General features: G+C 46.4%; 1 protein-coding gene across 12 annotated transcripts in view; it reads right to left on the bottom strand.

The window, feature by feature from the left end:
* Nucleotides 1–26,575, bottom strand: part of RAPGEF2 (Rap guanine nucleotide exchange factor 2) — a 624,821-nt gene that overhangs the window by 5,154 nt on the left and 593,092 nt on the right. For all 12 annotated transcript variants that reach the window (XM_029617182.1, XM_029617118.1, XM_029617324.1 and 9 more), the window contains 3 exons: nucleotides 12,996–13,221; nucleotides 11,343–11,902; nucleotides 7,680–7,982 (listed from right to left, as the gene is read on the bottom strand). In XM_029617182.1, coding sequence (XP_029473042.1) covers nucleotides 7,680–7,982; nucleotides 11,343–11,902; nucleotides 12,996–13,221 — 1,089 coding nt within the window. The remainder of the gene's footprint in view (nucleotides 1–7,679; nucleotides 7,983–11,342; nucleotides 11,903–12,995; nucleotides 13,222–26,575) is intronic.

Genomic DNA, 26,575 nt, shown 5'->3' with positions numbered 1-26,575 from the left:
AACCACCCAGGGTCCCTCTTCAGTCTTATAAGGGAGAGTTCACGAAAAAATAAAACAAATCAAGAGAAAACCAAACTCTGCGGGGTGGCGGGCAGGTTTTGTGAGGACTAACATCCTGCTGTCCTTAGAGAACACCAGTTACAGGAAAGCAACTCTGCTTTCTCCAAGGACAAGCAGGATGGTAGTCCTCACATATGGGTGACTAAGTAGTTCCAGGCTTCTCTGAACATATGCAATAGAGAACAGGTGCCAACATACACAACTAGATCTGCAACAACCACAGGAGCAGGCCTGCACCCAAGGAAAGGGCCTACAGAGGGAGAGCTGGGTTTTCATGGCTGGAAGGGTTTACAGAGGACAAACTATCTGAAACGACTATCCTGCCGGCCATCCTTGTCCAGGAAGTAATGTGAGTCGAAAGTGTGGAAGGAACTTCAGGTTGTGCTCTGCAAATCTCGTGAATGGAAACTACATGCAAGTGAGCCACCAAGACTGACATTGCCCGCACGAAGTGAGCTTTGACGTGACTGTCAAGCTGCAAGCCTGCCTGGGCGTAGCAGAAAGCAATGCAGTCCGCTAGCCAAAGGGATAGAATCTGTTTAGAGACAGCAACTCCTAATCTGCTTCTGCCAAAGGAGACGCATTGAGGTGCTGTCCGTTCCAAGTAAAAGGCAAGTGCCCTCTTGCAATCCAGTGTGTGTAGCACATGCTCACCCTGGTGAGTGTGAGGCCTTGGGAAAAAGGAAGGCAATACAATAGACTGGTTGAGATGGAACTCTGACACCACCTTGGGAAGGATCTTTGGATGCGTTCGCAGGACCACGTTACAAAACTTTGTATAAGGTGGGCATAACACGAGCATTTGCAGTTCACTGACCCTGAGGGCTAATGTAACTGTAACCAAGAACATAACTTTCCAGGAAAGGTACTTTAGATTGCAAGACGCAATGGCTCAAACGGAGATTTCATGAGTTGCAAGAGGACTACATTGAGATCCCAGGAGATTGCCGGAGGGCGAGTGGGGGGACTTCAGTTGTAATAAGCCCCTCATGAATCGGCCCATGAGCAGATGGGAAGAAATCGCAGTACCATCCATACCCTGATGGTATGCCCCAATGGCACTGAGTTGAGCCCTCACTGAAGTGGTCTGCAGAACAGATTCTGAGACGGACAACAGCTAGTTTAAGAGCGCAGGAGGGGAGCAAGAGAAGGGATCCAGACCGCATCCCTTGCACCAAGATGAGAACCTTTCCTCTTTAGATTATAAGATTTTCTGGTGGAAGGTTTTCTGGACGCCAGAATAACACATGACATCCCTTCCGAAAGGTGAGGGCCCGCACTGTCACCCGATCAACATCTAAAGCTGTGAGAGCCGGGGCTTGCAAGCTGGGGTGGTGGAGCCTGCCCTGGTCCTGGGTGATTAGGTCCAGAGCCGTCCCCAATCGGATTGGGGCGGGGAGGGGGGGCGCAAAGCCAGATCCTGAAGGGTCGGAAACCAGACCTGACGGGGCCAGAAGGTGGTGATCAGAATCATGGAACCCTGATCCTGCTGTAACTTCTGGATCATTTTTGATATGAGAGGAAGGGGAGGGTAAGCATACAGCAACCCGGTGCCCCAGTGAATTGAGAAAGCATCTGCCATCGAACCCCCCTCTCCTCCGGCCGAGGGAGAAGAAGCGGGGCACTTTCCTGTTTTCCAAGGAGGCGAAGAGGTCTATGTCCGGTGTCCCCCAGTAGCAAAAGATCCGGTTTGCTACCTCTTGATTGAGGGACCACTCGTGAGGCCTGAACATCTGGCTCAAAGCATCCGCTAGGGTATTGTCCACCCCCGGAAGGTACAATGCCCGGAGGGTGACGCCATTCTTGATGGACCACGACTAAGTGTGGACTGCCTTCTGACAGAGTGAGAAGGACCTTGTTCTCCCCTGTTGTTCAGATATCACATGGCAATCTGACTGTCGGTCTGAACCAGAACCACTTTGTTCAGGAGCTGCTCTCATAACATCTGAAGGGCATACCGAATTGCTCACAACTCCAAAAGGTTGATCTGAAGTTGCGATTCCTGAGCAGACCAAAACCTCTGGGTGTGGAAGCCCACAACATGTGCTCTCCACCCCGTCCGAGATGCATCAGTGGTGAGGGTGGCCTGGGGTTGAGGGCTCCAAAAGGAGTATCCTTGCTCCAGATTTGAGAGGGTTGCCCACCAGTGGAGAGATTGTTACAACAGTGTCGTGATAAGAACATGAGCATGCAGTTCCTGAGTAGCCTGACACCGACAACGCAACATCCACTGTGATCTGCACATGTGCAGCCGAGCAAAGGGGGGGGGGGGGGTGACATGCACAGTAGCTGCCATGTGGCCCAGCAGGTGGAGGAATTTCTGTGTCGAGACATGGGGGCAGCTGGAGACCTCTTAAGCAAGAGCTGTGAGGGTCTCCACTCTGTCCTGGGGCAGGAAAGCCTTCGCCTGGACTGTGCCCCGTCGAGCTCCAATAAAGAGGGCAAGGGCGGAGAGCTCTATCCAAAGTATCTGTAAACCCCCTGTTTCACTCCACCAGGGACAAGGAGGTGAGCGGGATGGAAGTCGCTGAAAATGAAACTGGTAACCCTTACACACTATGGACAGGACCCCAAAGGTCTGATGTGATTGAGAACCATCGATCTGTGAACAGCTGGAGATGACACCAGGCAAGGAAGGTTGGCTTATGCTCCCTGGCTGCCAATCAAAAACCCGTGGCATGGTTCTGTGGCAGAACAGTGGTTGCCCAGGGTGGCCAAGGTTGCCTTGGTCTCACCCTCGGAGTAGGCCGTTGAGCCCTGGACCTCTCTGCTAGTGGGTAATATTTTTTAGGTCGATAAAAAGGCCTCTTCGGGTATTGTCTTAGGGGCTTCTTGGCTGGCTGAGTGTCAGCAATACTAGCTGACACCTGTGGAAGAGTCTCCTGATAGTCCTTCAGCTGTGACACCACCTCCTTAATTCTGTCTCTGAATAGATTTTCCCCCATACAGGGCAAATCAGCCAGAAAGTCTTGGATATTAGGGCGCAAGTCTCAGGCTCGCAGCCATGCTGACCGCCAGGCTCCTATGCCCGCTGTAGTGGTTCTCATGGCTGTCTCAAAGACATCATTAAGCTTATCGCACTCCAAACCCTGCTAGACGATTGTCTGGAAATCCTCCTGGAATTGCTATGGTAGGCACTCACTAAATTCAAAGGCCTGCTTCCACAGGTTCCTGGAGAACTGCCCCATGTATAATTGGTAGCAAGCTATCCGGGAAGTCAACATGGTGCCCTGAAACACCCGGCATCCAAGGGCATCGAGAGCCCTGTGCTCTCGCCCTGGGGGAGCAGAGGCATGGGTGCGGATCATTTTCGCCTTGTTTAGGGCTGACTGGGCTGAGTTGACTGTGGTCGAATCCAGTGGACGGTTGGACTATATATATATACCGCATCCTCCTTCCGGTTAACCGGTGGTAAAGAGATGGGGTGTTCCCAAAAGCGGATTACCAGCTCCTTGAATATATCATGGACTGGCACTGCCACTTCTTTCGGGGCATCTATGAATTGTAGAATCTCAAGCATCGTGTGCCTGTGTCCTACTCTGTTAAAAGCTAGAAAGGCACCAATTCTGCCATGGCCTTCATGAATCCCGCCGTGGAGATATTCGTCACTCTTCAGGAGGAGAGGGCTCGGAAGGCAGATCCTCAGAGAAGGATATGGATATCTCCCCCTCCCAGGGGTCATAAGGGGCCTACCCTTCACTGCGACACTCTGGGGATGGGCGGGGGGGGGGGGGGAGGGGGTCGAAGACCCAATGGCAGACAAGACGTAGGCCTCGAGGGCACCAAGAGAGGAGCCAGAGGCATCGATGGGTTTTGAGGTTGCAGGAGTGCCGATGGATCCATCAGCGTTGGTATGATCGGAGGCCCCAAAGGCATCGGTGGAACCAATCCCGATGGCCCTAGGAGAGCTGGGAGTTGACGTGGCACTGTGCATCCCTGATGGCCCTTTCTCCTTGGAGGAGTCACTCACCAATATGGGGGCCGGTGGCAGTGGCAGCGGTGCTCCCTTCAGCCATGAAGGGGCTTGGGGCACCGGAGCCGGCTGTGTCGGTAGGACACAGAGCAGCACATTGAGCCGTTCCAGGAATAGTGCAAGCACCAGTGGAATAGGCTCTTGTGGCGGTGGTGGTCCCAGTGGAACCGGGGGCTCGAAGACCTGCTGGGCCTGGCCGACTGCTAACCGCATGTGCCTCTCTAATGCCTCCTTGAAGGCAAGCAAGGATAAAACAGCTTGAAGAGGAGCAGGCAGAATTGGGATGTCCCCTGGAGCACAGAGCCCTCCACCGGTGTTGATGGAGGCCGCCTGGAGGCATCATTGGGGTCGGAGGGAATTGCTTCCTCTGCTCTGGACCGCTTGGTCGGAGGCACAGACATCGATGCCTGCCCATGGTCTGGCTTAGAAGATGAAGATGAGCGATGACGGTGTTCTTCCGACCTTTCTTTGTGGTCACTGTGGTTCTTGCCTGGAACCGATGGCGAGGAACTGGACCAAGAACGGGATGACAAAGACCACGGGTGGTTCCCTGCACAGAGATTGGGGCTGGGGAACGTAGGAGGGGGCGAGCCCGACGAGGTGGAGGTTCCCGAGGCTGAGGACAGATCCGACCGCTTGAACCCAAACAATTTTTCCTTTATGTGAAGTCGGGCCCGATGACCCTTAGGGGTCATCTGGGCACAGAGATCACAAACATGGACATCGTGAGATGCACCCAGGAAGAGAACGCATACCTCGTGGGGGTCTGTGATGGACATAGTATGGGGCACTGGCAGAAGCCGGTCGATGCCATGGAAAAAAGTACGTGGCGCGCGGCCAATGGTTGGCAGGCACCGGAGAAGAAAGCCATTGGTGATCGACTGAAAAACGCGAGGGTCTTACCAGATCACTGAAAAGGACCCAAAGGAGGAGCGAGGGACCATAGGTGAAGCGTGGAAGGGAAAAAACACTTCCACAAAGCAAATGCTGACAAATAGAGCGCGAACTCTGTGACCACGAGGCAACAGCTTCATGGAAAAGAAGAGACTGAAGAGGGATCCCGTGGTTAGTAGCATGCTGGGCATGCCTCAGTGTGCCTATCAACATATCTAGAAACTTTGACAAAAGTTTTCCGTGCTGGGCTCCATTGTATGTCTTCACCCATGTGTGAGGATTACCATCCTGCTTGTCCTTGGAGAAACCTTTTATTGGACAAGCACAGCAATTATCCAATGATGATGATGTAGGCAAGCTTTTCCAAATGTGTAGGTTGGAAAACAAATACAGGAAGACCTTTGGATTATTCATGCTACTTTAAGCTTAGCAATAAGAGGGAAATTAAAAGGTACACCCATGATGTGTGTCAGCTCCCACTTAATTACCACCAGTATTGAGACAGCAGTGTTACGTAGGTCCCAAGAAATAATTTGTCTTTTTCTGGGCTCTGTTCCTCCCATGTTAGTTTAAATGACTCATTAGTTTAAAAAAAAATGTACACCACCTATGAGCTATGAAGCTAACGCTGTAGAGCAGTGTTTCTCAACACAGGTCCTCTGGCGGTATTTCTGGAGTGACAGTAATTGCAGGAGGATGACAAGGATGCAAACCTGCCCTGCAGCTGCGCACGCTGCACTGCTCCCTGCACCACAACCAGCAGACACTTTTTTCTTAACCTTCCCCCTCCCTCCATTTCCTGCTCTGTGGACCTTTTTTTTTTTCCATTGGGTCTGGTTCTGAGACCTTCTCTACTGGAAGGGGGGAGCAGTAAATAAGACATGAAACCGGAGTCTCCTCCGCTCTCATTCCCCCACTCCTGTACAGAAGCCAGGAGGGGAGGGGGTTGCCGCAGGGCCTGAGAACTCAGGCTCATGCCGGCTCATTAACACTCAGCTGCAGTTGCTCCTCTCCCAGAGATCGGGCCTCTGTGCTAGCCCAAACAGGAAAAAAGTCTATGGAATGGGGATAATAATTTTAGTAATGCTGCGGGGGGAGAAAGAAACTGGCTAGTTACCTTCTTAAAATGACAAAGCGGAGCTGACCCATGAGATTAATGTAGAAGGAATATATCCTTCCCTATCACCTTTCCCTTCTATTTTTCTGGAGGACCCCCCCCCAACCCCTGCTCATCAGCATTGCAACCGGTATATCAAATCATAAAAATTGCCATACCGGGTCAGACTGAGGGTCCATGCAGTGCAGTACCCTGTTTCCAACAGCGGCCAATCCAGGTCACTAAACACCTGACAGGATCCCAAACAGTAGATTATCCCATGCTGCTAATGCCCAGGGATAAGCAGTGGCTTTTTCCAAGTTTATCTGGTTAATAACAATTTATGGACTTCTCCTCCAAGAACTTATCCAAACCTTTTTAAACCCAAATACGCTAGCTGCCTTTACCACATTCTCTGGCAATTAATTCTAGAGTTTAACTGTGTGTTGAATGAAAACATTTTCTCTGATTTGTTTTAAATGTGCTACTTACTAACTTCATGCAATGTCCCCTAGGTTTTGTATTATTTTAAAGTGTAAATAATGATTCACATTTACCTGCTCTATTCTACAAATGATTTTATAGACCTCTATCATATCCTCCCCTAATCCACCTCTCCTCCAAGCAGAACAATCCCAACCTCTTTAGCCTTTCCTCATAGGGGAGCCATTCCATCCCCTTTACCATTTTGGTTGCCCTTCTCTGTACTTTTTTCAGTTCAGCTATATCTTTTTTTGAGATGTGGTGACCAGAATTGTACACAGTACTCTAGATATGGTCTCACTATGGATCGATACAGAGATTTTATGATACACTGTTTTATTCTCCGTTCCTTTCCTAATAATTACTGTCTTTTTTCATAGGTAATTTAAGAAAGGTAGCTAGCATATCCCTGGCATACAATAGGTTGAAAAACATCACTCCCCTTGGTTATGCAGGAGAACTTGCATCTGGTGCTGGCTTGATGCAGAGGGAACTGTATTAGGCCAGATCATAGCTCCGTTTAGGAGGAACCTTATTTGCAATATGTTAAACATTGTACTGATATTTAATTACAGATCCACTAGAATACAGTAACCCACATTAGCTTTCAAGAAGTGTCCTGATATGGGCTCAATTAAAGGCCATTGTTAATGTACAGACACATCTGCTATGATACTGCTGCTCTCAATAAGATTACATTTCACAGAAATCATTATGGTGGCTAAAATATGTTGAAGAGACATGGTGCTATTACCTCACCATTGCTTTGTGCATGAACAAATATTAATAGTAGAGCAAGAAGTGTCTTAGCTGTATTGTCATGCATCTTAGTTATTAACAATGCACTGATTTTAAATGACCCGACTGTAGCATTTCTAGGGTCCATACCCATTAAGTCGGCAAGCGGACCAGTTATCTGGCTAAAGTTAGCCAGCTAGCTTGTCACTGATATTCAGCAGGAGAAGTATGTCGCTGAATATACTCATCTAAGTTTAGTCCGATATCTTTAAACCTAACAGCAAGGTAGGTTTAATGGTATCTGGCTAAGTTTACTCAGATGTTTAACCCCACCCAGCTATATTCTGAATATAGTTGGGTACCTAAAAAAAATAAAAGAAAACCCTCCTGGCCTCCAGAGCAGCCAAATGCTTTAAAGAATAAATGGATATCTACCTTCATCCTCTGTGGAAAACCCTTGTGACTGATAGTGAGTAAAACGCGGGTCCGATTCATTTGGTTTGTGCCACTGAGGTTTGTTCGTTGGCCTGCTCGCCGGAGGCCCATGTGCTGCTGGTGTGGCTGACATTCCCAGGGCCTCGCACTTCCCGGCCATCATCCTAGAGCGCTTTAGTGCTACGTTATAATCCGGGGGCTTCCGGGCCGGATGGGAATGGCCTTCTGCAAAGTCGGCAATGGGGATCCCTACGTAACCAGGGGGTGTCGGCGGGGGCTCTCGAAACCTGCCCTCTTTCCGTGCTGCAGAAACACAAGACACTTCAGTAAGAGGTGATTATTTCAACGAAGGCAAAAGGCACAAAGGAAAGGAAAATGCATCAACGGCAACGAAGTCAGAAGAAAACCGAGAAGGTGAACAGTAAATGCCATAAGATCACGATCCCCATTTCCTGTCAAAAGGTGTAACCTTTAGCACAAACGAGTCTCAACTTTATGGGCAAATATGATAATGCTGACTCATGATCCCTAGGTTAGAGAGGCTCTGCTGCAACGGGATCAAGCCAGCTGACATTACCAAACTCCTGTCAAGAACAGTTTTGGTAAAAAGCAGAACCAGTGGTGCCACAATTAAGGCAGACTACAAGCTCCTCCACTGTCCCTCTCATTTCCATGTAATTAGGAGCATTCTTCTAAAATGAACAGGAAAAAGTACATTTATTAGAACTACAACAAAAATCAGCAAAGCTTTTGGGAACAGGAGGAAATAATGGAGTCCATATTCTGTTATTCAATAAAGGCTTTTTCTATAGGCACAGAATGGTAACGGTTTTCTAAATAAGGCCTTTACTGTGTTAGAAGCAGGGAAGAGGCCTAACCTAGACTGACACGGAGGTATAAATACATTTGGGGAGGAGGCTATGGAACAAAGAGCTTTGCAAAACAACACCTTTTTTGCAGTCTACTTAGAGGTTCAATAAACTAAACATAAAATTAACTTGTCCTTGACATAAATTACTGCCTTCCTTCCTTCATCCCCTTGGCAACTCCTTGATTCTGATCATCGGGACGTTGCAGTTGATACTCTGATCACTAGGTAGCAGCCTAGCACTCCTGGCTGCCATGCTGGCAGAGACTGCTCGACTCTGGAGCAGTCGGTTTAGGGACGCTTCTGCTTGGTCAGTCCACTCACGGCTCCACGAAAGATACATTTTGGAAACATGACCTCCAAGAGATAAGGTGTCCATGCTCCTCATATCAGCAATTTCTGTTTTAATACTGAAGTTTCTGTTCTGATAAGGTTCGACCTTTATATAGATAGAGATTTTCTATAGCAGCTTAGTAATATCTTTGATAATGACTGCATGATGGTAAGACAGTGCCTACCTGGTAAAGCAAGTCTGCAGTTTTAGCACTACATTTTCAAAAGCTTCTGAATGGGCAAGATACATTACATCTCATGGCAGATCACATTAAACTTGGCACCCATTTACAGTTCAGGCTTCTTCAATAGTCCCTCCCCATCTGATTATACTTTTGTTAAACACATGAACCGCCATTAATTCAAATCAGTGCTCAACATACCCTTAAGGTTCAAGAAGTCTAAAACACCCGTTAAGAATGTTTACCAATGATCTACTGAGTCTTATGGAAAACACACTTTAAAGTAGGGAAGACCAACATCGCCTGAAAGGCCAAGCAGGTTTTAAACATTTTTAAACTAGTGCTACTTAAATATATTTCAGATATATACAATGAGAATATCAATATATTAATATGCTGGTGACTCTTCTACTGTATTATAAAAAACCCACAATATCAAATAAATCCCAATATCAAGCCCTCTAATTTTAACATTGTTCTTTATTAAATAACCATTTAAATAGTCCCAAAGTGCTGAAAACCAATTAACTCTACAACAGAATTCATCAGTACATGACTTTACTGAGTAAATTATTAACCCTTTTTATCATCCTTCAGCAGCTCTGCTGCCTGTTTCTAAGGGGAAAAAACCAAAATGGAGGCTTCTAAGCAGCAGAGGGAGTATAGTAATCCTTTCACGGCCCGCTCAAAAACCTCTGTTGGAGATCACTATTTTTGTGCCAATGAGGCCACCATGAGCAGCAAAAATAATGAAGAAAATGTCTGAACAAAAAAATAAGATTCTAGTATTGCAATAAATACAATACTTTCCTAAACTGGAACCTTGAAAATTACCAGCTCTCCTTTCAGTAATGGGATAACTGTACTAGTGAAAAGTGCTCTACTACAGGGGCAGGCAACTCCGGTCCTCGGGTGCCACAAAAACAGGTCTGGTTTTCAGGATATCCACAATGAATATGCATGAGATAGATTTGCAAAGAATGGGGGCATGGTCACTGTGGATGTCCTGAAAATCAGACCTGTTTGTGGTGCAACACCTTGTTCTTTACTGCCAGCTGCCTAGCAGCAGAGATAGAAGCAACTAAAACGATGACAGAATTTCACCATCTGGGACAGAGCGTTATAGTAACAAAGGCAGGAGGAGGTAACTGGTAGAGGGAAGGGGTGTTGAATGTTTTCTCAGTTTTTATGGAACTTTAGAGCAGGGGGGGGGGGTGGGGGGAGAACCTCTGATCCTTGAGGGCCACAAGCCAGGCAGATTTTTAGGATAGCCTTCATAAATATGCATGAAATAGATCTGCATACATTTGAGGAAGTGTGCATGCAAATCTCTCTCATGTGCATTTATTACTGATATCCTGAGAATCTGATCAGTGAGGACTGGAGCTGTCCACCCCACTTCAGCGGGCCAAAAGGGGGGGAATAAAAAGCCATATGCAAAAAAACTGCAGTACAGCTGCACCAGGCTTCCGAAAAGGCTGGAGGAGCCTGCACAAACCAATCATAGATACAGTCCAGCATGGTGAAGCTGAAGTCCTTTCAAGGTTTTCAGAGAGTTTTATGTTGGACACAAGCTCTTCTTTAAGGTCATCATCGGAAATACCTCCAGCTCATGAAAAGACAACGATGCTAGCGGGAAGCACCTCTAACTCTTTTTGGAAAATATTTTAACACACATTTGAAGTTACATTTGATTATGGACTTGCTATTAAAACATTTTTTAAAAACTAGAGTGGATATGGAGAACTACAACTGAAACCAATCAGTGTGGACAGGTTGCTCTGCAGCTTTACGAGAGCTGCTCACCTTTCCATTAAACTGGATCTCCACCACTACTTCTAATTTTGTTGCGTGGTGCTCACTTTGGCCTGTATGTTTGATGTGCAGAACACAATGTTACTATGTTTACTGCAAATCGGTGATGGCATTCTGGCCTTTAATTTTGCAAAAGAAACTAATAGACAATGTGACCCGGCTCAGTATAAGGAGTTAGGCTTTAGGAATAACACTGTAATTCTGATGCATTGTTCCTTACCTACTTTCTAGTAAAATAACATCTAGCATTTTCAGTCATTTGTTACCAGTCACTGAAAAATACGTAGCTGCTCACAGCTACAGAACTAGATACGGTTTGCATCCATGGTTCTGGGTTTAGCCCAGTATTGCCTGAACCCATAAACATGGACCACTGCACATAATCCTATGCACATATTTAAAAACCCTTAGTTATAACACACACATATATAGTTTACAAAATGCAGGAGTTAAAGGTAAACTCACCAATAAGCCCCTTTGCATTGCTTGATGACACTGCTATGTGTGCAGCCATAGGAAGCGGCTTGGACTCTTCCGAAGTCACAGATGTTATGCTACTGGTTTCAGCTTCAGCAGCCACATCCTTCCCACCTCTTCGCTTGATGGTACCCGTATCTCCTTCGGAGTCCTCTCCCCAGTAGCCTGTTGATGATGCCCAGCTTGCTCTGGACTGAGCTTGATCAAAGCCCTCCCTACCATGATCCTGCCTCCCATATTTTGTGCTATGATCAGGAAACATAATATGGTCCATGTGGCTGCCAGAGGCCCACAGTGCCGCACTCTCTCCTGACCCATCAAAAGGAACGTGGCCAAACGGAAGCGTCTCCCAGCTCCTCTGGTGCTGGATTGTCTGTATGTTGTCGTGAGAACCACTTGAGCAAGAAGTCCAACTTCCTCGACCACTGTCTGCCGCATCCAGCGACGCCCGATCGCCTTGATCCTGAGACAGCTCCTCTGTGCTAGGGGAAGACAGCACTGTTGACCCTGCATACAAACCCCTGTTCTCCAACATTGGTGTAAAAGAACTAGAATTCAAGAAGAGGAGAAAAAACAAGTTATGCTTTGGACTATACTCATTGGTATTTCTAGGGATTTCAGTTGAACTGAACAGATAAAATCTGACCTTGGCTTTTAGAGCTCTCGAGGAGCAAAATCTTCTATTCAGTCCAAATGCCTACCGATCACTTTACCCTGTACTCCTCACTAAGTGGCAGCCATGCTAACCTTGCCAAAGGATAAGGTGGCAAAAACCTTACTGTCACTTGGTATAGTCTCAGAAAAAAGCTTGCTCGGCTCTATTGATCTGATGGTGCGCATCTCTTAAAGAGTTTAAAGCTATGGGAAGTCAGTCTAATAAAAAAACGATCACCTGCAATGTGTCACTGATTCTGTTCCAATTATTCAGATGCCAAAACTCATTTTCAGATTTTCTGTTCACAGTGAACTCTATGGCTCACAAAACAAAGAACTTACTTTCAAACCCATGTAAACACGCTAATTAACCTTCTGACCCATATATAGTTTTATAAATGCAAGCAATTACATTCTCACAAGAATGTACACACAGCAGTAATGAAATCTCATTTCAAATCGTGTGCAAACTTGATTTTTTCTTCTGACCTAGTACTTTCTCCGGCTCACTAAGCTTCCAGCTCGGTCGGACCCTGCCTCCATTGGGCTAGAGTAATCTAACCCAAAACTTTTTGTTTTGGTCTCTCCCTCCCAGCGACTGCGAGGATGATTTGAGACCAACAAACCAAAAACCTTCCTCCTAATACAGCTAACGTGGACCTTAAAGCTGGTTACAGGGTGTCACTGTTGAGCAAGGGGCTGGGCTCTCCCCCACTCCACGGGGCTGTGTGCTGCATGGGGAGCAGAGGGCTGGCCCAGGAATCAAACTCGGGGTTTTCACATGACAGCGTGCAGCACTTGTCACCTAGACACTGGGCCAGCCCCGCATGTAAACAGATTTGTGCATTGTGATCCTGACACAGCTTATTTCCTTATTCATTAAAACTTATTCACAGAATGCAATGTGTTAAATGTTAAAAAAAAAAATTACCATAGATGAGTAATGTCAAAATATTTTATGTAATAACAATGAAAGCCAGCACCTACCCTAAGCTGTATTGATCTGGTTCAAGCACGGGTCTTCTGTCAATCCTACCCATGCCCAGGTTTGTTTCCACAATGCTAACCGAGTGCCTCTGCCTCCTCTCGTCATGCAGCGACACTGGCATTGAGTCAAAGGAAGAATTGCTGACGAGACTGGAGCGGGAAGAAATCTCGCTGTGACCAGAATCTGAAAAGTTGTCTACTGTGCCACTGAGAGCCAGAGTATAACCTGCAAATGGAACAGAGCCAGGTTAAGCAGCTGCTCAGCACTCACAAAGAGGAGATTACGTGCACACAGCTGTCATTTTCTATTGCTGAAGGAGAATTTTGAGCACACACTGATCGCTGTAAGTGCGTAGAAATTCTAGGGTTGATTTAGCCTCAGTCATTTTCGGGTCGGGAGCGCGGAACATCTGGAGAAATTCAGATTTGTCTGTAAAGGCCTGGCTACAAAAGGATCTATTCAGGAGACAGATGGGATGTTCAAATAATGAGGCCATTCGACAATGCGCACAGTTTCACTCTCAGCTGTGTGCAAACTTTACTGCTGATGCAGTAAGGGGTTTTGTGCAAAAACACAAAAAATGTGCATACAACATTGTGTGGTTAAGTTAGCGCCCTCTCATGGAAATCTCGTGCTGATGAAGGCATTAGCTATTACCCCCTCCTCCCCCCAATGCAGAAGGTGTGCTGGCTTATCTCAGGTTTTCTAAGCGCTGGAACCTTTACTCCTAATCCTAGCTTGAGTGAACTTTCAGAAGCTGGGGTTCTGGTGATGGGACCTGTACTTGGAAAGGTAGGCGCTAATTTCTGCCGGAACCGGGAAAGTGCATAGAAAAGCAGTAAAAACTGCTTTTCTGTGCACCCTCCGACTTAATATCATGGCGATATTAAGTCGGAGGTCCCGAAGTTAAAAAAAAGTTAAAACAAAATTTTTTTGAAAAATCGGCCCGCGGCTTGAAAACCGGACGCTCAATTTTGTCGGTGTCCGGTTTCCGAACTCGTGGCTGTCAGCGGGCTCGAGAACAGACACCGGCAAACCCGCTGACAGCCACTGCTCCTGTCCAAAAAGAGGCACTAGGGATGTGCTAGTGTCCCTAGCGCCTCTTTTTACCGCTGGCCCTAATTTAAATATTTTAGTTTACTGAATCGCGTGCACAGGACACTGGCCTATGCGCCCACCGGGAAAGCGGGCACTCGCCCACTCTCCTGCGAACTTTACTGTATCGGCCTGTAAGTTAATCAGATAAGTCAGACCTGCTATACATGGATATCCAGCAGCACAGCCGTGCTGCTGAATATCCCTTCTAAGTTATCCAGATAAGTTATATCCAGTTAACTTAAAAACTTGATATCTTGGAATATTGGGCCCCATAAGTTTTTTGTTCACAAAATTTCTTTCCAGATTTACCTCTGGGTTATCTTTGCCTCAAAGTCTGGATGCAACATTATGTCAAACCTTGAAATTCCCAGAAGATGCAGGGCATTTTTTTTTTATTCCACATGCTTCATCATCTTTAGAGCTGTGGGTTGTTCTGTACACTCCTGGACACTCAATTAACTTCTAGCAAGCTTTTCAAGATAAACCTTTGTTTTCCCTCTTATAAAAATGAAATGCTAGCACTAAGTGTAGTTCTGAACTGAAATAAGCCCATTCCTTTTCAGTCCTTCATGCCCCTTTTATGCTGACTGAGCCCGATGTAATAAGAAGCAAATAAATGTGTGATGAGCTTCATTGTACTTTCTGTATTCATGTGCTAAGAGAGAGTTAACTCTCAGTGCAGTAAACTAGTGAGAGTTTTAAAAAGTGTGCACAAGAACATGCTTAGCATGCATAAAGCAATCTTTCTGCACAGAAAATTCATCTTGCACACACGGAAAATGAAGATATGATTTGTGCATTAAGCACATGCTCTAGGCATATACCCATTCTCGGTGAATTAAACCAATCTTATCAAAATAGACTTTAGAAAACTGATCGCAGAATGACACATTGGTGAATGCCCAGATGGAGGGCTTAAAAATCCACAAACCACTGTATATCATTTCCAACAGTTGCTTTCTAGAGACCCTAAAGAAACTAAAGAAATCATCCTGTCAGTTTCGAACACAAATTCTCACCAATACCTTTCCAAATCACTATTGGTGAGTGCCGTCCTCCGTAAACCACGGAGCTGAGAGTACTGAGCAAGTCTTTTCAGGAGCCTGAGAACCCAAGACACTGACTAATTTCAGGACTTTACCGTCTGCTAACCAGACTCCAGGGTGTTTCTTTTCTTGGAGACTCCCTAAATGATGGCTAACTAAAAAATGTGCATCTTGATCTTCCTCCAGTTAATTTTTTGTTTTTGACAGTATATATATATCTAATGCACATTTTATTTCTAATTCTAGGTTCCTTGAGATATTTTGCCGGTAAATCAATTCAAAATTATATTTAAGAAAAGGAAACCAGGTAGATTTGTATTTTCTATATTGTCACAGATCCACATCCAGACTCAACTCTTGCATACACAGAATGGAAAGATGGGTGAGACTTCTCTACCTCTTTTTGACTGATGTTTCGGCACCTTTTATCCTCCTTTTCAGAACAGTTTCCTGCATTTTTGCTTAAATTCTGAATCCATGTAATGGTTTGCCTCAGTCCCCAGACATGAATACAGTCAGTGCTCTGGGGAGGCTGTAAATCATAACTCACCAGAGCTGCCCTGACCTCATTTAGATCACATGACAAGACAACGGCAGATAGAAGAGGCTGCTGAACGCCCACCGACCCCTCTACCCGTACCCTCCATGCACTACGCTGGCAGCTTCCACTACTGCTGAGGAAAAAGCAAAGTGTTTATTTCTCTTGCCTGCAGGTGGCGCTCCTGCACAATGACAGCTACTTTTGGGGTTTGTTTGTTTTTTTTAATCATTTCTTCTATAAATACTGATCCTCCACTACTGCTGTGATCTTTGTTTTCTGTCTTTTGTTTTACTAGTCTCACCTATCCCACAAGGCTGCAGTGCATTGTTAGTCTTGTTATTTTTAAGAGCAGAGGAGGAACTGGTTAGCCATAAGGTCTCAATGCCGCAGAACAGGATGAGGAAAAGGCTGCAGAAATTCATTTAACAAAGAAAGCAGAAAGCGACTGTCCGACCCGGACAGCACCCTGCACCTGAGTACCCAGCAACATCCTGAAAACTGAGGCGGGCAAAGACAGTGGCTGATTACGGTTGGAATCGCCTGCTTCCCAAGGTCTATTTTAAACACAGGCAAGGTTGGCAAAAAAAAAAAAAAAAAAAATGCTCAGTGAGTTGTGCATTCTCCGTTTCTTTTCTCTGAAACAAGTGATTACGAATAAACTGCTAATTTTGTGGCAGACTTATCACGGCTTCACTAACCAGACCCCCCTCCCCCTATTTTTTTCTGCATCACAAATTGTTTTCAGGAGTGCTCAGGGCACCCCAGGAACAGAGGGCAGTCTTCAGGATGGTGTGCGAGTCCCGGTGCTTTTTGTGGGCAAACTGCCACCACCGCACTCTCTTAGCACTCGGGCCCTCAAACTGTTCCTGGGCTAATGCCTCCAAATGGATTTTTGGAGCGCACCCCATGAGTTCGTAGGATGTATTCTGTAAAGGCAGCATATCAAGGGGAGCCTGCCCAACACCGCTGCAGCTGTTGCTGTCTCTTTCTGCCACATTTTCTTGGCTCCCGACTGCAGCTTTAGATACTTGAGGATACTCTTCTTTTTTTCCATTTGCTGCACATGAATAGGTGCTTGGTACTGATGCTTCTATTAGCAAAGCTGCTCTTGTGTTTTTCTCCATTTCCACAATGTCTGGCATATATGCCTAACCCAGCTTCCTCCTCCCGTCATCAGCCCACACTATGGGTCCAATGTAATAAGTCATGCTGACCCTACCCTGGGTTTTAACTCCTATTTTAGCACAGGTTTTTCAGCACTAACCTAACCCCGGTATGTAACAGGGGTTAAAACCTGTGGCTAGATTAGCACATCTCCTAAGGGGAGGAGGAGTACCCTAGTGGTTAGAGCAGTGGGCTACGAACCAGGAGACCAGGGTTCGAGTCCCGCTGTCGCTCCTTGTGACCTTGGGCAAGTCACTTTACCCTCCATTGCCTCAGGTACAAAATCTTAGATTGTAAGCCCTTTGGGGATAGATACCTACAGTACCTGAATGTAAACCGATGTGATATTTCTGATCGAATGTCAGTATATAAAATAAATAAATACTGATCATCCCTGCAATGCATGGTGGTGCACTAGGGAAATTTAACTTCTGCTCATAGACAGAGTGTTAAACTTCCCACAGGAGAGTGGAAGGCAATAAACCATACTCAGGTGGTTAACGGGTGGGTCTTCCCTCACCTCCCAAATATGCTTCATCCCCTCCCCTTCTCATCTACATAAAAACAAACAAAACAAAACAAAAAAACAGTTGGGTCGGGCAGGCCAGGGTGGTCCTCCCTCCCCCTCCAACTCAGCTAAAAATAATAAATTGGCCAAGCAGTATTTCCATTTCTGGAGCCCACTTAACCCATTAAAATAGAGGGAGCCCCCCACCCACCTGGAAATGTCTCCTCTGGCAGGGCTGTTCCCTCACTGGCAGCTGATTGGTCCCTCCACTGTCACATGTTAGTGAAAGGACCAATTCCCTTTCACAGTTCTGAAAGGACAGCCTTCTGAAAGGGGATTTATATTAAGTGTCACTTAATATGAATGTGTTCTCCTTCACTGCCACCTGATTGGTCCCTCCACTGTCAGCCATCAGTGAAAAGAGCAGTTCCCTTTCAGTATGGAAAGGTCCTTTCATTGACATGTGATACTGGAGGAACCAATCAGCTGCCGGCGAGGGAACAGCCCTGCCAGAAGAGGTAAGGTCTTCTCCAGCTGGGGTTTCTGGGTAAGAGCTGGTGAATTTGGAGGGCTTCCTCTGTTTTAATGGATAGCAGAGGGTTCCAGAATGGGAGTTCTGCTCGGCCCGATTTATGGTTTGTTTTTTTAAAGTGAGAGGGAAGGGCTTAGAGAGGAAGGAGGACCTACTGGACCTGACCCTGCCCCTTTTTTTCCCCAGTTGAGAGGGAGTGGAAGTAAAACCTACCGGATCCAGACCCAACCTAATCCTACCCTGCCTTGCCTGTCTATTTTTTCTTAAGGTGAGAGGGAGGACGTTTGCCATGCTTGGGAGATAAGGGAGGGAGGACTTGCTGGGCTGTCTTATATGGCCTGGCCATGCCACATCTGGCCAAGCAGGAAGGAGGTCACACCACTTGGGAGGGCAGGAAACTAGCTTTTTCTTTTTAGCGCAGTTTGGAACGCAAATGGACCATGACATTTAAAAAAAAAAAAAAAGGATATTTTTCCAGTTTAAAAAAACCACTAATGTGCACATTAAATAAAACCTGCACTAAAATCTAACTCTGGGTTTTATTATATCGGCCCCTGTGATACAGCTGCAGCAGGGTGAGGTGTGGTCACACTTTTTTGTACCTACCTAAAGACAGTTCTGGATGGGCCACTCTTGGCTAACACCACTGTCATTTCAAAAGCTTGGTTGACCACTTTCTTATGTCAAATGAGATAATCAACATAGCATTCATACTTCCATTTAAGAATGCCCTTCCAGTTCTAGGGCTCAAAGTCTGATCTTTCTATAGTTTATTGGTACAACACCCCATTACCAGTAGAAGAATTTCAACATAATTAAAACAAAACAGAAGGTTAAAAATGCCCTAAGTGTCTTCTCTCATGCTGTGATAGAGATTTTAAAAGAGAGAGAATTATTTATTTATTTTTTTAAAAAAGCAGAAAAGTTTCTAGGTTTTTCTTCTCTCTTTTTCTAACTTCAAGACCCAAATTAGTATAATAAAAATGTACACTGGGGTATAAGCTATTGTTACAATTCAGTAAGCATTAAGGAAAGCTCTTTTCTGATGTGTTACTTTCATGGCATCCTATACTCAACTACTGATCTTCCTCCTACTCTGCCTATTGTTTGCTTCAAAACATTGACACTTGGGCTGCTTTCTAACAGGGAGGGCTATCAAATGTGAGGCACTTCAGGCATATAAACTGTTGCCTCAAAGCCAGCCCACAAATATAATCACTAGTCCTGTGAGCTCTTTAATTAATCATTACATCTTAATCGTGCTTGTGCTCATGTTTTTACTTCTTTTCTTTAATGCATTTAAAAATTGAGCTTTAAATATTGGTGGTACTCATGAACAGAGCCAGGAATTAAGAGTTTGAGTTGCTAGTGAGAAACTTGAACCTTCTGAAGCAGAAAGCGTAATGTTTTCGAAACACAGACCGTGTCAGGGAGAGGACACAAAAGGCTCGAGAAGTGCCAACATTTATTTGTTGGAATTCAGTATTTTTATTATTTGTGTCAAAATACCATAGGCAATGCATAGAAACCAACAAGAGAATTCAAAACTGAAAAGCGCAATAATGCCCATACAAACAAATAATTAGCAAAAATCAAAACACCAAATAGGAAACCATTAGCAAAACTAAAAGATGATCCACTATATTAATATGAAAATCCAAGAAGAATGCAAACAATTAAAAGTTATAAATCCAGATGGGAGAAAAGGGGTTAGAGAAAAAGATAACAAAGAATCCTAACATTCAAAAAAGGGGGCCCAGACTAAGTGCACCTGCCCATTTCATAACTCCTCCATCTTCACCACTTCCCAAACCTTTCGAAACAACTCGACTCAGGCAGGAAGGGGAAGACCCTTTCCCAAGACCGTGCAAGCACCGACCTAGCAGCCAGTGAGAAACAGTCCATTATATGCATCTTGTTCCTGAAAGCAGGCTCCCAACAAAAGCACCAGTACTGATAAGGGAATATCAACACCAGCTGTCTGATCAATATTTTTAATTTCCTTCCAACCAGGGCTGAACCAAAGGATAGTCGCACCATTGACGACCCCCAGAGCCACGCCAATATCAATCCAAAATCTTGGAATAATGCTTGATTTTTAAAGGCATTCAAGAAAAAAGCACAAGCATGATTAAGAAGTAAAGAACCTATGGGACCGATGATTTTATTTGTCTTTTTTGTCTAAAGTTCAGGAGAAAGTTATACTGTCTCAAGTAGTCCATCACTTAGAAGATCAGGATGTTCTCTTTCCTAATTAATTTGGAATTAGGAAGCATCATTCAACTGAAACTCTTTCCTTCTTTAGCGGATTCTGTTTTATGAGGATTTGATTCTGGCGATTCCTATTTTCTCGTCTTAATTGACTGCAGCTTTTGATACTGTTGATCATTACTTCATCCACTGATTGAGACTGGAATTGGTGATAGTGCTTTTAAGTGGTTTTCTTTCCTTTCTGGTAGATCTTTTCAGGTCAAGCTTGGTAATCATTTTTCTGATGTGTTCCACAGGACTCACCCCTTTCGGCCACACTTTTCCATATTTATATGCTTCCTTTATGTAAACTGCTAGCAGGGTTGGGAATTTTGTTTTCTCTCTATGATGATGATGTACAATTTTACAACCCTTTTACTAAGTCACTCGAACCCTACTGTGTCTTTGATTTCTATTTACATGAAAGCTATTCAGCAAGTATTGTCATATCTTAAATTGACATTAAATGCTAGTAAGGCTGAAATTATTTGGCTAAACAGAAATCTTACTATGGATAAACCATCTGTCTTGCCCTTGATACTTTTATCATCACTTTATCAGATCAAGTACGTAATTTAGGTATTCAACTAGATGAGAGTTTCTCTATGAACAAACATATTAATAGCTTAATCAATTTAGGCTATGCAAAATTGCTCTTGCTACGATGACTAAAACATTTATTAATTTTTGAAGACTTGATCAGTATTGCAGACTCTTATTTTCACGAACCTGGATTATTGTTATTCTTTACTGTTTAGCCTTCCTGCTAGTATGCCGAGACCTTTGCAACTGCTGCAGAATGCTTCGGCTAGATTCTTATTTGACCCTATTATGCCCACTCTGATTTCATTACACTGGTTACCAGAGCAATTTAGAATTCAGTATAAAATTCTGACATTATTCATGCTAATGATGCAGGATGGATCGGTGCAGTATTGCATTTACATACTCCGCAACGAACATTGAAATCCCAAAATAAAAGTTTTTTGTTGTTTCTACAATTTGGAGTGCATTTGCCATAGAAGGCTCCATGCTATGAAATTTAATTCCAGATATGTGACGTACTTTAACTGATGGTAAGAGATTTAAATGCGAACTAAAAACATGGCTATTTAAAAATGCTTATAAGCTTGTCTAATAGAGATACAGAGATTGCGACTTTGTAATAGAGCTATGAATATTAATCGTGGTGTTGAGCGAAATTAAAGTTACGTATATCCCTGAAATGAGAGGGACTAACGTTATATGTAATGGGATGACCATTTTATTTGATATGTATTTTATTTTTATTTAGATTTATGAATTTTTTTTTAATTTATTATACTTATATTATATATGTCATCTGTAAACCATTGTGATCTTTATGTATGTGGAATGCTGGTATATAAAATGTTTAAATAAATAAGTAAATACAAATATTTGTGGGGTGGTTTTAAGCCAAGAGTGGAATATAAGCCCAACATTGCTAAATTTGATGGTCCTCCGGCCTAGATTTGCCAATAGGCACACTAGGCCTGTGTCTAGGATGGCAAAAATCTGAGGATAGCAGGCTGGCTGAAGAGTTGGTGCCTTCTAGCTGTGCTGAATCTCACTCAGCAGAGAAGAGCTCTCTCAGTGCTGTCATTTCTCTGTTTCTATGCTTCCTGATCCACACCCTCAACTTCCAGGCAGCGTGCAGGGAACAGGAGGGGGAAGGGAGTGAGACTAGAGAAGACAGAGCAAAGGGGATCATTTTGGGGAGATCAGGAGGGACTGAGTGGGGCATTACTAGAGGATTAAAAGCGATCAGCTGGGGGGGCATGCATCTGGGTGACAGATGAATGGAGGAGGGAGGCAATGCTTGTTTTTGTGGAGGGGATTGATGCTGTGTGTGTGTCTGTGCCAGTTTGGAGAGGCAGTAGGAGAGGGGATACAAGGGAAAGCAGGATCAGAGCATGGAAGGTACTCTGGCCACTTCCTCTTCACCTCCCCCATAGGAAAATTATGTTCTTACCTGATAATTTTCGTTCCTGTAGTACCAAGGATCAGTCCAGACTGCTGGGTTATGCCTCCCCTCCAGCAGATGGAGTCAGAGAGAAAACTGAAAGCACCCCCTAGATATACTGGTGTGCCACCTGCCATCCTTCAGTATAAAGTATAACAAAGCAGAAGAAAGCCAAAACAATCCTCCGCCAACTCAACCATGAATAAACCATGGCAACTGTCTAGATCAAATAGTTAAACTCTCACATGCCAAAAACTGGCGAACATTAACAGAACTTCAAAAAGGCACCACCCTCTAAAATCAAAGAAAAGGGATTGGTACCTACCGTGCTGAAATATTGAAAAAGAACTGGCTAGTGGAGCAGACTCTCTGGATAGACAACAACGGGCGGGCGTCTGGACTGATCCTTGGTACTACAGGAATGAAAATTATCAGGTAAGAACATAATTTTCCTTTCCATGTATGTACCAGGATCAGTCCAGACTGCTGGGATGTACCCAAGCCCCCTTAACTGGGGTGGGACCCAGAGAGTCCCGCTCGAATGACACTGCTGCCAAAGGAATCAGCTGATGTGCCGCCAACATCAAGCCGATAATGACGAGCGAAGGTATGCAATGATTTCCACGTGGCTGCTCTGCAAATTTCCTGGCTAGAAACCAAACGACTTTCTGCCCAGGAAGTCGCCTGAGAACGCAAAGAGTGCGCCTTGAGCCCCTCAGGAACAGACTTACCACAGCCAATATATGTGGATGCGATCGAACTCTTCAGCCAACGAGCAATAGTTGCTTTGGACGCCTGTAGGCCCTTTCTGGGCCCCTGCCACAGGACAAACAAGTGATCCGACCTTCTGAATGCATTAGTTACCTCCAAATACCGCATGAGCACTCGCTGCACATCTAGACGCCTCAAATCGGAACCGTGCGAAGACTTTAGGTCCGACTCTGAGAACGAAGGTAATTCTACGGTCTGATTAAGGTGAAAAGCCGACACCACCTTTGGTAAGAACGACGGGACCGTACGTAGCGACACGCCGGCACTGGAAATCCGTAAAAACAGATCCCTGCACGAAAGTGCCTGGAGTTCCGACACCCGACGGGCTGACGCAATTGCCACTAGGAACATGGTTTTGAGCGTGAGATCCTTTAGCGATGCCCTCCTGAGGGGCTCAAAGGGGGCCTTGATGAGACCTTTGAGCACCAAATTCAAACTCCAGGAAGGACAAGGGGGTCGAAATGGTGGACGCAAGTTCCGAACGCCCCGCAAAAAACGCGCCACATCTGGGTGGACAGCGAGCGAATACCCGTCCACCTTGCCCCTCAAACAGCCCAGGGCCGCCACCTGAACCCTCAGAGAACTGTAAGCTAACCCTTTTTTTAAACCCGTCTGCAAGAAGGTAAGGATATCCCCTACCGAGGCCTTTCGCGGCGGGATTTTTGATGCAGAGCACCAGGAGTCAAACACCTTCCACACTCTGGCGTAGGCTAGCGTAGTGGAGGGCCTGCGCGCCCGAAGGAGCGTGGAAATGACCGGTTCTGAGTATCCTTTCCTCCTCAACTGCCGCCTCTCATAAGCCAAGCCTCCAGACAGAAGCGGTCCGCCTGATCGAAAAATACGGGTCCCTGCCGAAGCAGGTGGTGAAGATGACCCAATCTGAGAGGACCGTCCTGCGCCAGGTTGACGAGATCCGCAAACCACGGTCTCCTTGGCCACTCCGGAGCCACTAGAATCACTGGGCCTCGATGGGATTCTATGCGTCTTAACACCTTTCCTATTAGGGGCCACGGGGGAAACACATAGAGGAGGATGTGCCGAGGCCATGGAAGCACCAGGGCATCCACCCCTTCCGACCCGTGCTCTCGCCGTCGACTGAAGAAACGCGCCGCCTGCGCATTCTGCCGAGTCGCCATCAGGTCCAGATGCGGAGTTCCCCATCGTCGGGTGATGAGGCCCATCGCCTCGGCTGAGAGCTCCCACTCTCCGGGATCCAAGTATTGACGACTGAGATAATCCGCTTGTACGTTGTCGACGCCCGCTATGTGGGTAGCCGCTATGCGGGCTAGGTGACGTTCCGCCCAGGCCATCAACAGCGACGCTTCGTCCGCCACCGGCCGACTTCTTGTGCCGCCCTGACGATTGATATACGCTACCGTGGTTGCGTTGTCCGATAGAACTCGCACCGCCCGACCTCGAACCAACGGAAGCAGATGGCGTAAGGCGAGACGTACCGCTCTGGTCTCCAGACGGTTGATGGACCAAGCTGCCTGAAGAGGGGTCCACAGGCCTTGCACCGCGCTGGACTGACAGACCACTCCCCAGCCTGTCAAACTGGCATCCGTCGTCACTACGATCCACGGGGGCGGCTCTAGGTCCACCCCCTGCAATAAATTGTTTGGGATCAGCCACCAAGCCAAACTGGACCGAGCTGGCTCCAACAGCGGCAATTGGACACCGTAATCCTCCGATTTCTGGTCCCAGCGGGAGAGGAGAGCTCGCTGTAAAGGCCGCATATGAGCAAAGGCCCACGGCACCATTTCCAGAGTAGAAACCATATGTCCAATGACTTGTAAATAATCCCAAGCCGTAGGCAACGGTAGAGCTAGCAAGGTCTGCACCTGAGACATCAGGTTCTCTAGGCGCTGCTGCGTGAGGAATACTTTGCCCTCTAAGGTATCGAAGCGCGCCCCCAAAAATTCCAACTGTTGACTCGGGACCAACTGGCTCTTCGCAAAGTTGATTACCCAACCTAGCGATTGAAGTTGCTGCACGACCGACTGGACTGCTCGTCGGCACGCCTCTTCAGACTTTGCGCGGATGAGCCAATCGTCCAAATAGGGATGCACCAGAATTCCTTGACGTCGCAGATAAGCTGCAACTACGACGAGAACCTTGGTGAACACCCTCGGGGCCATGGCTAGCCCGAACGGAAGGGCGCAAAACTGGAAGTGCTCCCCCAGAACTGTGAACCGGAGGTACCTCTGGTGACGTTCCCTGATCCCGATATGAAGGTACGCCTCGGCCAGATCCAAAGAAGCCAAAAATTCTCCCTTGTGGACGGCCGCAATAACAGACCTTAGCGTTTCCATCCGAAACCGGGGAACCCGCAATGCCTTGTTCACTTTTTTTAAATCCAAAATTGGGCGAAACGTACCTTCCTTCTTTGGAACCAGAAAGTAAATGGAATACCTGCCTGTTCTGGTCTCCTCCGGAGGAACCGGCAATATCGCCCCCAGCAATCGCAACCTGTGCACAGTGTGGGCGATAACCTGCCGCTTCTCCTGAGGAGCGCAGGGAGAGACCATAAAAAGATCCCGGAGGGGCCGAGCAAAGTCCAACTCGTAGCCGTAATGAACTACGTCGAGAACCCACTGATCCGACGTGACCTTGACACATTCCTCCCAAAACAGGGACAAACGACCTCCGATGCAGGGGAGGGAGGAATGGGCCTGCGCGCCTTCATTGCGAAGGCTTGCCGGTGGAGAGGTTCTGCGAGGATCCCAGACGCTGTGGCCGCCTGCCTCGAAAGGAAGGAGACCAAGGCTGAGACCTGGGAACCTGCTGTTTCTGTGGGAAAGGAGCCCCCCTTCCCATACGGAACCGGCGTTGTCCCCGAAAGCGGGATCGTACATTCCCAAAAGAGCGAAACGAACGGGGCTTGTCCTCCGGTAACTTATACACTTTGTTCTCCCCCAAGTCTTTGATAAGCTGATCTAGCTCCTCCCCAAACAGCAACTTCCCCTTGAAGGGAAAAGATGCGAGGCGCGATTTTGATGAGGCATCAGTCGACCAATGCCTAAGCCAGAGTAAACGCCGAGCAGCGACCGCCGATGACATAGTGCGGGCCGAGGTTCTCAACAAATCATACAAGGCATCCGCCGTGTAAGCAACCGCTGACTCCACGCAGTTAGCCTGCTCAGCCTCGGCTGGTGGTAGCTCCAGTGTGGTAAGCAACTGTTGGACCCAGCGGAGAGTAGCGCGCTGAACCATACTGCTACATGCCGCTGCTCGGACCCCCAATGCCGCTATCTCAAAGATGCGCATCAACAGCACTTCTTTCTGTCTTGGAGATCTTTCAAAGCTACCCCTCCTGTGACAGGTATGGTAGTGTGCTTAACCACAGCCGTCACTGCAGAATCCACGGCAGGGACTTTAAAAATATCCAAAGAATCTGCAGGCAGGGGATATAATTTATTCATGGCCCTGCTGACTCTCAGTGATGCCTCCGGCACCTCCCATTCTTTGGAAACTAGCTGTAAAACCTTGGCATGTAAGGGAAAAGACTGTGGGGGAGCCCTTAAACCTGCCATAGCTATGTCCCCCGTGGAAGTGTCAGTGTCCTGCTGTGGCGCTGGGATCTCTAATTCCTTCAAAACATGAAGGATTAAAAAGTTAAGCTCATCCTTGCTAAACAGGCGCAGGATCTGGGGGTCATCGCCCTCGAGCGCCCCCGGAGCGTCAG

Source organism: Rhinatrema bivittatum, chromosome 1 (genome assembly GCF_901001135.1).
Source record: "Rhinatrema bivittatum chromosome 1, aRhiBiv1.1, whole genome shotgun sequence".
Taxonomy (NCBI): Eukaryota; Metazoa; Chordata; class Amphibia; order Gymnophiona; family Rhinatrematidae; genus Rhinatrema; species Rhinatrema bivittatum.
Note: the sequence above shows the minus strand (reverse complement) of the source record. Positions and strands in the feature narration are given on the sequence as shown.